Genomic DNA, 12,909 nt, shown 5'->3' on the forward strand with positions numbered 1-12,909 from the left:
TATAAAAAAACGACATACAATTTTTTTACCTTTCCTTGTTTTACAATATAATAAGGATTGCTTCGAGAAAAACCAGCACTTTCAAGGAGATTCATCACATCATTTTTCCTGTTAATAAACATTGAAAAAATTTTTTCAGATAAATAACCCAATAAGCAAAAAAATGAAGGCTGACTCCTGGGTTAAGGAGCATGAGGGACTATAGTCATTAAACCACCTATTGTATCAGCCTCAGAGAATCCTGATTTTTTTTTCCCCCAAAAAGATATTAGCTATTTGACAGAGAGCGAGAGAGAGAGAGAGAGCACGCACACACAAGCAGGCAGAGCAAGAGGGAGAAGCAGGCACCCCACTGAGCAGAGAGCCCAATGTGTGGCTCGATCCCAGCCTCCTGGGATCATGACCTGAGCCAAAGGCAGATGCCCAACCAACAGAGCCACCCAGGTGCCCCGAGAATCCTTTTTCTTATGTTAATGCTCTAAATACTGGTTTGTTGAACACGAGGCATATATAAAACCCATATAATGAGCTAAGTAAAGTACTTTCACTCTTTTGTAAAGAAATTAAAATGTAAAGAAAATGCTTACGTGACCATTTTCTTGTCTAGGAAATACTGATCCTTTTTGGCACCAATAACTCTTCTAAGTGAAACTTCTTCTTTATCAATCTAAGAAAAAATGTAAAAGCCTAAAATTAATTTCACAGTAAAAGTGGGAAACTTTTTAATTAATAAGGTCATTCTAGAGTCCCTAACCATAACAATTATTTTGAAACTTCAATTCTCACTAAAGATATGCTATGAATATCAATTCTTAAGACAGACACTTTTTCACAACAGCTTACACACCCCCATGTTTACTAGAATGTTCATTATAATTTTAAGACAAAATTAATATGTAAACTGTATAGCTATTTTAGCAAAAACTAAATTATAAGACCTTAAGTACAGTTGTAAATGTTTCAAAGCTTGGAAGAAAATCAGCTGCATCAATAAAATTCTCAACATTATTACTGGGGAAAAAAGCCATTACTCACTGGCAACCGGTTGTCTGAATTATCAAAAATAATCTCCACAAAAGCAGAAATGACACGAGGACCAGTACCCTCCTAAAACATGCAAAAAATAAACATCATTTAACTGGTATTTTCACATTCTTTATCTTTTTTTTTTCCTTTAAATACCTTTAAAATTTAGTGCATGGTAACAAACCTAATTCAATGGAGAAAAATTTCTATCAGACTAGTATATACCCTTCTTGTCAAAAGAGCAAAGACACTGGCTTAGGATAACAATACTTCTCAACCAAATGGCTTTAGATTCTAACTAAAAACATGAGAACTATTCAAGAGATATCAAAGTCAGATGTATTTAGGTCTTGTTCTGAAGACCACTTTATTAGAACCTAAGACCCCAGGCACACCTAATTCTACCTATTTGCTAATACCTATAACACTTGAGGCTTTTCTCTTATAGACTCATTTAATGCTGGAAAGGAACCCTAACAAATTATATAATTACTGGAACTCAGCTTTTTTAAACAATTTGCAATATGGTACATAATCTTAAATCTGCTATGACAAGACACACATTTAACATGTGTCACATATAGACCAACTTATGACCCAGCTACTGCTATACCAAGTCCAGAGAATTTCCAGTTTAGAAACTGTTACTACATAGTGATTCAACACAATAAAGAATGATACTTAAAGAGGCTATTCTTTCAATGCCAATCTTAGAAACCTAAAAAAAAAGTTCATCTACAGGTAACCAGTTCTGATTACTGGGCTAAAAATTCAAGTTTAAGAGAGCAAAATAAAAGATAATGGTTAAAAAAACAAAAACAACCAAAACACCTCCCTAATAACTGTGAGATACTCTATTGAGATATACTAAGGAATTTCACTTTCTGGTCTTAAAACTAATTATAAGCCACATTCAAACCAAAAAGAAATCTTATCATTTTATTATAGCCTTTTATAATTTTTTACCCTTAAATTTCTTTAGTTCGTTATTCATAATTATTCAATGAAAAATTCTAACAATTTTATTTACTATAAATACACTTACCTTTCATATTGGAAAATGCTGTTACCATTTGACTTACAAATACGGCCAAAAATAAAACAAGTATGTTGTTTAGTTTGCAACTGTTGCTTCCCTATGCTCCCAATTAACTTCTGGTTCTAAGTCTCAAAATTCCTAATTCCCAATCTCAAACTCTTTTTTTCTCCTCAGCAAACCTGCTTCTGAGCATTACCAGACCATACTCTTAATAAATAATTTATATGGAAGACATACCCATCTATAGAAAAATCCTATAATTTTCTTACCATTATATAAAAATTAGGCCTTCGTCATGCATTAATATAGCAGGCTAAACTCCACAGCAGAATTAATACACTTAAAGAGAGACTGTATCATGTTTACAAAAGATCTGAAGCCTGAACAGATTATTTTATTTATCAGAATCAACAGTGTAGTTTAAAAAATACATAGTATCAGTAACCTCTCAACGCAATTTCACTCACATGCAACAAAGCCAATCGCTGTTCCGGACGAAGATGACTGAACTCATCACTAAGAACAAACTGAATTGCTAAAAATACAAAAACGTAACTATTAGTACAGTCCAAACAAACATCTATGCCTTATTTATAACTCCCCATACTTTCTACCAGGTAATCAACAAGGCAGATAAAGTAGATTATCTATTCCATATATGCAGAAGATTTGCATGTATTTCAGACTAATTAGCTTGGAAATGATAAGAAAAATACTAAGAAGTTTCCACTGAAACATTTAAGGGAAGAAAAAGAGAACACTGAGGTAACAAAAAGAGACATGCAAACTAAAGTCTACCTCTTGATCAAAGTATACACTGAGTGGTTAACACTTTGTTTGTACCCACTAGATATAAATAATATACATCAAAATATTTATTAACAAAATAGAATATATTTCTAGAATATCCTTAACTGGATACTTTTTGTCAAAAGAAATTGAACTAAGTGGGAAATACAGGGACATTATTTCAGATTCCCACCTTCTACTGCAATGCTTGCACTGCCCTTATCTGCTGTAAGAAACTATTCCTGCTTCTATATAGGGTACCTAACTAGACCACCCTGTCCTAGAAATGAAACTCTACTCAGCTGTCCTGTTTCCAGTCCACCCCCAGGAGACCTTTGACATTCTAAGAGTTGAGTGTGCATGTATGAATGTGTACACTAAGGGTGGAGTGATTTATCTTTTATAATCACCTATCTTTTATAATCACCTATCTTTTATAATCACCTTGGGAGGATAGATTCAAATTGCCTTCATCCCCTGGAGATCATGAAGTACTTCTACTTCAATCCCATTCTCTTATCACCAAATTACAACCACTGAAGGCCTATTGATTTGTGAGCACAGAAGGGATACTTACTAAGTTCCCCGCTATTCCTCAAGCACTACTCAACTAAGAGGTTCAATATTTTTCAACTTGCTTCTTGTATAGTCCAAAACTGTTAAAATGTTTTTTCTTTCCAAAGGATTTAACAGAGGCATTATTATACTTAATTGCATTTTTTAAAGATTTATTTATTTGAGAGAGAGAGAGAATGAGAGTGTGGTGGGGAAAGGCAGAGAGAGAGAGAGGGAGAGAGAATCTCAAGCAGACTCTGCACTAAGTGCAGAGCCCAATGGGGGGCTTGATCCCACAACCCCAAGATCACGACCTGAGCTGAAACCAAGAGTTGGACGCTTAACTGACTGAGCCACCAGGTGCCCCACTTAATTTTCAAAGCTATTTAACTATTTTCTTTTTTTAAAAAAATATTTTATTTATTTATTTGAGAGAGAGAATGAGATAGAGAGATCATGAGGGTCAGAGGGAGAAGCAGACTCCCTGCTAAGCAGGGAGCCCGATGCAGGACTCGATCCCAGGACCGAGAGATCATGACCTGAGCCGAGGGCAGACGCTTAACTGACTGAGCCACCCAGGCGCCCCTATTTAACTACTTTCAAATTGACAACAGTCTTTGTTGAATCTGTGATTTTTTACACCCCTCCATCCTTCAAAAAAAATGATTTAGAAAGCATTTTTCTAGAAGATGAAACAGAGGGGTGCCTGACTCGCTCAGTCAGTAGAGCATGTGACTCTTGATCTTGGGGTCATGAGTTCAAGACCTAGATTGGGTACAAAGCTTACTTTAAAAATAAATAAATAAACGAAACAGAAAGATAAGCCATTCTCCAAAACAGTATTAGCTATTCTACTGCATTTATATTTTTATATATACATACATTTATATATATATGCATTTGCAAAATTTAGATACTGCACTCAAGTTTAAAAAGCACTTCCATTTGTGTTATCTCATGATTCTCACAACCCATCAAAGTAGGCAGGTCAAAGACCTCTTTTTATTTTTATTTTTTAAAGATTTTATTTATTTATTTGAGAGAGAGAGAGAAACAGCATGAGAGGGGATGGGGTCAGAGGGAGAAGCAGGCTCCCCGCTGAGCCAGGAGCCCAATATGGGACATGATACCAGAACTCCGGGATCATGACCTGAGCCGAAGGCAGTCACTTAACCAACTGAGTCACCCAGGCGCCCTCAAAGACCTCTTTTTAAAGTGCAAAGAGTACCTTAAGAGATTGTTTTGCCCAGTTTTTCAGCTAATTAATCACTAGGTATAGAGAACTCAGATTATTATATCATTATACTTGAAATCCTCTACACTAAACTACAACGCTGTGTGAAGAAGTATTTTGAGTTTCATGCAGACACAACCTCAGAAAACCAATTTTCTAAGTAGGCTCCACACCAAGCATGGAGCACAATGAGGGGCTTGAACTCACAACCCTGAGATTAAGACCTGGGCTGAGATCAAGAGTCAGATGCTTAACCAACTGAGCCACCCAGGCACCCCTCAGAAGGAGCCTCTCAGAAAACCAATTTTTATTTTTATTTTTTAGAAAACCAATTTTTAAAATAAATTACCTGAAGATACCCAGGTCTTAACATATTTAGAATTTAAAAAACAATACTTACCATAAAAAAAGTTACTTTTTCCAGATCCATTTCTTCCCACTATAAAATTTCAAAAAGTACATGTTACTTTGCATAGAAACCAATAAAATTAAAACTTTACTGAAAGTATTAAAAAATTTATATTCTACTAACTTAACATCTTAATATTTGAAGTTAAATACAAAAGAGTAAACAAAAGAAATCAATAAACAAAACAGCTTCAATCACCAAATGAGTACAATTTTTGTATAGACATCAGATGGTTTTTTCTTGTATTTATTTCATTGATTCTTTTGCTCTTTTCTATTTTTTTTTTTTAAAGATTTTATTTATTTATTTGACAGAGACAGAGATAGCGAGAGCAGGAACACAAGCAGCAGGAGTGGGAGAGGGAGAAGCAGGCTTCCCCCCGAAAGGAGGGAGCCCGATGTGGGACTCGATGCCAGGACCCTGGGATCATGACCTGAGCTGAAGGCAGATGCTTAACGACTGAGCCATCCAGGCACCCTTTTGCTCTTTTCTAATAGTTTAAAATTAATAGGAATAACCAAACGTTACCAGGTTTTCATAATTTACAATCATTACTATGGACATATAATTCTTTTTAAATTATATATAATGGAAAAAAATAAAAAAATAAATTATATATAATGGAATCTTTTTAATAATTTAAAGATTCACATGTTACTTAAATTTTTAATGGTTAAATAATCATTTTAAATTCTCAAACTATTTGCTTATTAAAGTACTTATGATCAGCCCTACATATCATGTATAATCTCAGAATCACAAAAGTATAGGTTAAGTATAAGGCACTTTTTTTTTTAACTACCTGAACTCAAAAATAAACAATTCTATACATAAAAAGATATCAAATGTTTCAGATTTAATGAATTCATTTGAATTTTGTTGTTCAGCAAAATTCCCAATCTCTCTCATCTTGACCAAGATATCCTGAACAAATTAGCCCTTACAGTTATCATCTTTAGTGCAAAGTAAAGCCTAAAAAAAAATCATTTCTGTTGTGCCAGAAAGTAATAAATCGCTTTTTAAAAAAGGCATATGACTGGGCGCCTGGGTGGCTCAGTCGTTAAGCGTCTGCCTTCAGCTCAGGTCATGATCCCCGGGTCCTGGCATCGAGTCCCACATCGGGCTCCCTCCTTTCGGGGGGAAGCCTGCTTCTCCCTCTCCCACTCCTGCTGCTTGTGTTCCTGCTCTCGCTCTCTCTCTCTGTCAAATGGATAAGTAAAATCTTAAAAAAAAATTCTTAAAAAAAAAAAATAAAAAAGGCATATGACACAGAGGCCAGCTTGAAAAAGATTTCCACTGGCTTAATCTAGGACAATCTGAGCACCAAAATAATTGGATGAATTATAAATTTGTGCTGGAAGGGGGAAATAATCCATGACTCCAAACTGATAATAAAATGACAAAGAGCTAAGGAAGGAGAACTCTTGCTCACAGAATACCACACAGTAAATGTGAAAGGAATGCTGGAAATGGAAAATCATCATTTTGTAACCATCAGAATAAAGGCAAGAATTATCAATGGATGCTAAATCTAGGGGGAAATTCTGAAAAGGAGCACAATATTTGCATGGTCCAAAAGTATTTCCCATCCTCATACTATTTATTATTTGCAAGAGAACAAACACTATACAGTAGAAAAACCAGATAACTACCTAGACTGGGTGATCAAAAGTAACATCATTTAAAAAGAAGTAGAAAGAATGATTCTTTACCTCCAGATGTAATATCATTTATGTAGTATTTTTTAAAAACAATGTTATAAAAGACAAAGAAAGGCTGTGGAACTGATCCAGATCAAAGGAGACTAAAGAGACATGACGACTAGTGGCAGTACCTAACGCTAAATTAAATTAGATCCTGTAGTAGAGGAGGAAAAAATACTACAAAGAACGTTTTTGGGTCAATCAGTATAACTGGAAAATGAAGAGCAGTTTATTTTATTAATGTCAAATTTACTGAAGTTGGTAACTGTACTGTGTTTTATGTAAGAAAATATCCCTATTCTTAGAAAGTCTACATTGATTTCAAAGGTAAAGGACCATGACCTACATAACTTACTCTATGAAAAAAAAAAGTGTGAGAGTGAGTGCAAATGATAAAGCAAGTGAAGAAAATGTTAACAGGTAGATTAGGGTAATGGAGATAGTATTCTTTGTATTGTTCCTATTTATACAACTTTTCTATAAATCTTAAATTATCTCTAAATAAAAGTTTAAAAAGATAATTTATCATTAAAAGAATTACATATAGTTCAAACCATAATCTACTCATGAATAAATAACTTAAAATTTTTAAATTTCCCTTTAAGAATTACTCTTACCCACAGAGTGAAATACTATAATTTTAAGGATGTTGAATATTTAATGACTATAAAAAGATATTCAAGACTTTTTTTTTTTTTTTAAAGATTTTATTTATTTGACAGAGAGAGACACAGCGAGAGAGGGAACACAAACAGGGGGAGTGGGAGAAGGAGAAGTAGGCTTCCCGCGGAGCAGGGAGCCCGATGTGGGGCTCGATCCCAGGATACTGGGATCATGACCCGAGCCGAAGGCAGACACTTAACGACTGAGCCACCCAAGCGCCCCAAGACTTATTCTTAAACAGAAAAAAAAGATTACCAACAGATTACACAAGCCCATTTTTATATTTATATAGATGTACACAAGGTAGATCCAGTTTATATGTGCCCCAGATTCACCTGCCCCAACCCAAGTCTTGGTTGCCTGTCAATGAAGAGGCTCAGTATCCATCACCGTAGGTTGTTTCAGCCTACCCTAAGTATGCACTCAGGTCAGATCTGTGAAAAACCAAAGGAGGCTATAGTTCCCGGACTACTTCAGGGGGGGTTAGTCCCCAGAGTAACACCATCCAAGAGCATGGGGGAAATTAATGCCCTGTGTGGTAAACTTTGACCAATCAGAGACAGAGACTATTCCTTTCCCATCTGATCTTTCCCACACATGGTGGGTTCCCAAAGTCCGTCTGGAAGTTATCTAATTTGACCACAAACTAGCTGCGCCTTCTTTATAAAGCTATGACCAGCTTTCCCACTTACTCTTGCCCTCAGACTGCACCTTCCCATTAAAGCTTATTAGTAGCTGAGTGCGCCTTGCACTGTTTTCTAGGAAACCAAGTTTAACACAAGGATAGATTGTTAATATTAATAATGGCTATTTCTGGGCAGGATTACAGTTTATAGTTTTTTTTCCTTTTAGCGTTTAAACTCTTCCATAATGTTCTATAATTAACATATATTTCTTTTGTTAAAAAGCTACAGAAAAGGTAACCTGAAAAAGGTATATGCTTGGGGGCACCTGGGTGGCTCAGATGGTTAAGCGTCTGCCTTCAGCTCAGGTCATGATCCCAGGGTCCTGGGATCGAGCCCCGCATCAGGCTCCCTGCTCAGCGGGGAGCCTGCTTCTCCCTCTCTCACTACCACTGCTTGTGTTTCTGCTCTCCCTATCTCTCTCTGTCAAATAAATAAATAAAATCTTAAAAAAAAAAAAGGTATATGCTTGGTACATTCAAGCATCATTTAACTATTAAAACAAGAGTTTCAAACATCAAACATCACCACAAGAGATACCTGCCTCCCAATCTTTTTTTTTTCACGGTCAAAATCATTAAATAACCAAAGTAGTATGCTTTTACAGGATATTTTTAATGTCCATCTCAGTCTATACTATTTTGGATCTTTCTTATATTATTAAGGTACCTGTTTTTAAAACATGTTTAAGCAGTAAAATCATATTAGGTTTGTTAAAACAAAGAAAAGAAAGAACACTTAGACAATTTCCTTTGTAACTGTAACTATTAACAACACTAATGTTGCGAACAAAGTAGTAAACAGCTATCTGAAAATAGCCAAAACAAAAATATTTGATAGATCCTACAGACATAATCTAATCATCATAGGTAATAATGGTCATCATTATAGCTCATTTATAAAATTATACCATTGATATAATTAAGATATCCACCTACTTTTAACCTGTAAGAAATAATATAAATCTAGTAATTATTCATTTTTTCCCATTTCTAAAGATTTTCTGATTGATGAGAATCAGAAGGCACTTGTAATCAAAATATAAGTAAAATATTGGATCAAGCTATCCTTATGGCACACAAATTATATTAACTATTCAATAGGTACAGCAGGGAGGAAAATGTTTTCATAATTTATTTCCAACTACAAGCTACAAGTGATGTACTGAGGGTAGGTTTTTTTCTTGCCCTAAGTTTTTTTTTTAACTGAAGTATAGTTGACATTCTTGCCCTCAATTTTTAAAATTTATTTATTTATTTATTTTTAAGATTTTATTTATTTGACAGAGAGAGAGGACACAAGTAGGCAGAGTGGCAGGCAGAGAGAGAGGGAGAAGCAGGCTCCCCGCCGAGCAGGGACCCAGGGATCATGACCTGAGCCGAAGGCAGACCCTTAACCGACTGAGCCACCCAGGCACCCCTAAATAACGTTTGCCCTTTACTAATCTCGATGAGTGCGACACACTGAATTGTGTCATTCCCCTCCCCCCCATTCATATGTTGGAAGTCCTAATCCCAAATGTGATGGTATTTGGAGATGGGGGCCTTTGGGAGATAAATCAGGATCAGGTCAGGTTGTGGGGGGGGGCCTTCATGATGGAATTAGTGTTCTAATAAGGAAGAGGGAGACAGAACCAAAGAGGTCATGTGAGCATGATGATGAAGATGGTGACTTCCAGAATGTGACTATGCTGGCACCCTCATCATAGACTTGAATTTCCAAAACAGAAAATAAATTATTGTTCTTTAAGCCACCCAGTCTATATTTAGTGGTAGACCTAGCAGTCTAATATACCAATAAACCACATAAGGGGGACAACGTATAGAAGTCTGTTTATAAGAGTTTCATCTAGCCTTTAAAAATTCAGCAGGATGTCAAAAAACACTTTTGCTGGCTGTATCAGCAAAAAATGGACACTCTCATCCGAAGAGTCTTATACTAAATACTGTATTTCTTTTTTTTTTTTTTTAAAGATTTTATTTATTTGACAGAGAGACACAGCAAGAGCAGGAACACAAGCAGGGGGAGTGGGAGAGGGAGAAGCAGGCTTCCCGCTGAGCAGGGAGCCCGACGCGGGGCTCGATCCCAGGACCCTGGGATCACGACTTGAGCTGAAGGCAGATACCTAACGACTGAGCCACCCAGGTGCCCCTAAATACTGTATTTCAGAACAGTAATCATTGTAGCTCTTTATCCTCACACATATACTTTCTCATTTAATTTTCCCAACAGCCCTATAAGATGGGTATCATTAGCTCCACTTTACAAATGAGAAAACTAAAGCCCCTCCCGGAGTCAAGTTTGAAAGAGTATGTATCAGAACTGGGATTTGAAACTCATTCTGTTATGCTCCAAAGTTTATGCTCTTCCCAACAAGCTGCATGGTGTAACTTTAAACAGTATGACAGAAAAAAAAATCTGGGAGCAATCTGTGAATAAATAATGGTCATCTTTGAAATAAGGCAACAGTGGGCATTTTAATTAGGAAATGACATATCAAGAACAGAATAGCTCAAATGTTAAATTTAGTGTCATTCGCTATAATCATAGACACACTTTCACACATACAAGGCTACCTAAATAAAAATGAGTTAACTAATGATCGTCTTATGCAAATATTTTAAATGTATAAATAAGCAATTCATCAGTGTAGATAAAAGACATGCTATTTCATATAGAAAAAATATGTATAAATTCATGTAATATTCCAACCCAATTCCTCTTTCCTTAAGCCTAGACAGAATTTAAATGGTCTATACATATCAATCTGATTTTGTAAACCATCAACACTTACCGATAACATTATGTTTTGAGCTGAAGGGATCTACAATTGTTTGATCTCTGTAACTCCGAAAACCCTGGATAATAACCTAATAAATAAAAAAGATACTTTTCAGAGAATACATACTAAAAGAACTCCTAAACTAACATTTTTCCTTGCTCTTCTCTTTCTGGTTTCTCATGTAATGCAAGATAGAGAACTTTCTATTTCTTGTAAGAGAAACTCATTCTGAAAAGTGGTGATTAAAAATCTTCTTTAAAAAACAGTCCGTTTATTAGTAACCACTGGCATTGTTGTTTTTTTAGGAATTATAATTAGTAACCTGTTAAGGAACTCTCAAAATCAAGTACATTGTATAAGATTCGTTGGAATGCTAAACATTACATTACTTTAATAAAAATGTGTCAAGCAGGCAGGCTGGCCCCCGCTTCCCTTACTCCAGGAGCGGTGGGCGCTTCTTTCGGACACACCCGCCAGCCAAAGTAAGCAGCCGTTCCAAGAAAAGGGTGCTTCAAGTCCAACACACCCAACAGAGAAACTTCTCTCCAAGAGCGTGAATGGGCTCATCTTTGCGGTGGACTCTTGCGCGGGAAGACCATTTTGACAGGAGTAAACAAGTGAACGAGGTGGCGCTACATATTCTGCAAGGAGGAGGGTCCCTTTCACGTCTCCCGTAATTCGGGGACAAAGACCCCGGGCTAAGCTGACACCCCAACCTGAGCCCCCCAGAGGCGCCTCCGGGCCGGGGAGGCCACCTCTCCATACACCCCACGCAAATGGCCCGCGCGGGGCCATCCGCGCAGGACAACACAGCTTCCCGCCCCGCCGCTGCCGCCCCCGGCGCGGCCCCCAGCCAGCTCGGGGCCCTCAGCCCGCACCCGGCCCACCCGGGAAGGCCCGCGCCCTCCAAACCTCTCGGAGAGACTGCTCCGTCAGACGAACGCCCTGCGAGGAGGCCCGCGCTGCAGGCAGGCGCCCCAATTCTCCGCTGCCCCCCGCGCTCGCGGGGCGGGGCCTCTCCCCTCCCCCGCCGCCCGCGTCCAGCTCTGGGTCCACCCTGCCGGGAGGCGGGAGGCCTCGGGTCTCACCGCGACACCCTAGCCTCAAGGAGTGTTCCTCAGAGGCCCGTGAGGGGGTGGGCGGGACGCACAGGCCTCACCTGTTTTATGTACATGGTTCCGCGCCCCTCGCCGGGGAGGACTCCCCCCGAGAAGCGACAGCGCGGCCGTGGGGTCCAGTGAGGCGCCTACAAGACCCCTCCCCCAAAGCGTCGCTCGCTCCCGTCCAGCCAAACAAAATGGCGGCGCCCGTGGAGGCGGAGTCCGCGCCTTAGACGGAACCATCCTCGCGGCCCCTACAGAGCGTAGGGGGAGTCAGGGTCAGGTCTGTTCTTTCCTTTTGACCAAAGGAGCCTTCTACGGCGTCCCTAAGTGGGTTTCATTTGATTGATTTATTTGTAGCTGAATTTTTCCTGAGAATTCGCTGGAAGCTTCTTTCGGAAAAGCCTTAATCGTGAGGTTGGCTCGTATTCCCTCCGAGAGCGGAGCTAATGGTTGCGTCCACAAGGGGGGAAAGGTTCGGCGCCAAAGCCAAGTGTGAGAGTCCGAGGGCCAGTAGCGGAGCTTGCCGGTGACCACGTGATCTCTGGCTGTTTAAAAATGCTCACCCCGCGCCGCGGGCGCCTGTGCGCGAGCCTGCGGAGCGCTGTGGACGTCTGGGATTCGGCGTGCAGAGTCCTTGTTGCTTTATTTATTCTCCCTCGCTCTGGGAACTTGTGTAAACTTAGAATGGCCCCTACTGGCTCGGGACCGCACACTCACAGCACAGCCCGGAAGGGGCTTGACGCTCGAAAATTTGTTTTAATAACGTGGTAATTAATACCCTGGGAGCTCTTACTACTTTTCCATTTGTTGTAAATCTAGTCAGACATGGACAATTGCAACAAAAAGAAATTTAGGTAAGAATAAAAGCTCTTCTATTTTTTTAACAGCCTGAAAGATAATAGGTGCTAGCAGCACCCTAGATG

The 12,909-nt window shown here is 38.6% G+C and overlaps 1 protein-coding gene across 1 annotated transcript in view; it reads right to left on the reverse strand.

Moving 5' to 3' along the window:
• Positions 1–12,200, reverse strand: part of SMC3 (structural maintenance of chromosomes 3) — a 38,297-nt gene extending 26,097 nt beyond the window's left edge. Inside the window, exons 1-7 of the mRNA XM_036070023.2 lie at positions 12,043–12,200; positions 10,896–10,971; positions 5,044–5,082; positions 2,533–2,600; positions 1,036–1,107; positions 588–667; positions 30–108 (exon numbers count right to left, since the gene is read on the reverse strand). Coding sequence (XP_035925916.2) covers positions 30–108; positions 588–667; positions 1,036–1,107; positions 2,533–2,600; positions 5,044–5,082; positions 10,896–10,971; positions 12,043–12,057 — 429 coding nt within the window. The 5' untranslated portion in view covers positions 12,058–12,200. The remainder of the gene's footprint in view (positions 1–29; positions 109–587; positions 668–1,035; positions 1,108–2,532; positions 2,601–5,043; positions 5,083–10,895; positions 10,972–12,042) is intronic.
• Between the last annotated feature and the right edge of the window lie 709 nt (positions 12,201–12,909).

The sequence above is a fragment of the Halichoerus grypus genome, chromosome 7 (genome assembly GCF_964656455.1).
Source record: "Halichoerus grypus chromosome 7, mHalGry1.hap1.1, whole genome shotgun sequence".
NCBI lineage: Eukaryota > Metazoa > Chordata > Mammalia > Carnivora > Phocidae > Halichoerus > Halichoerus grypus.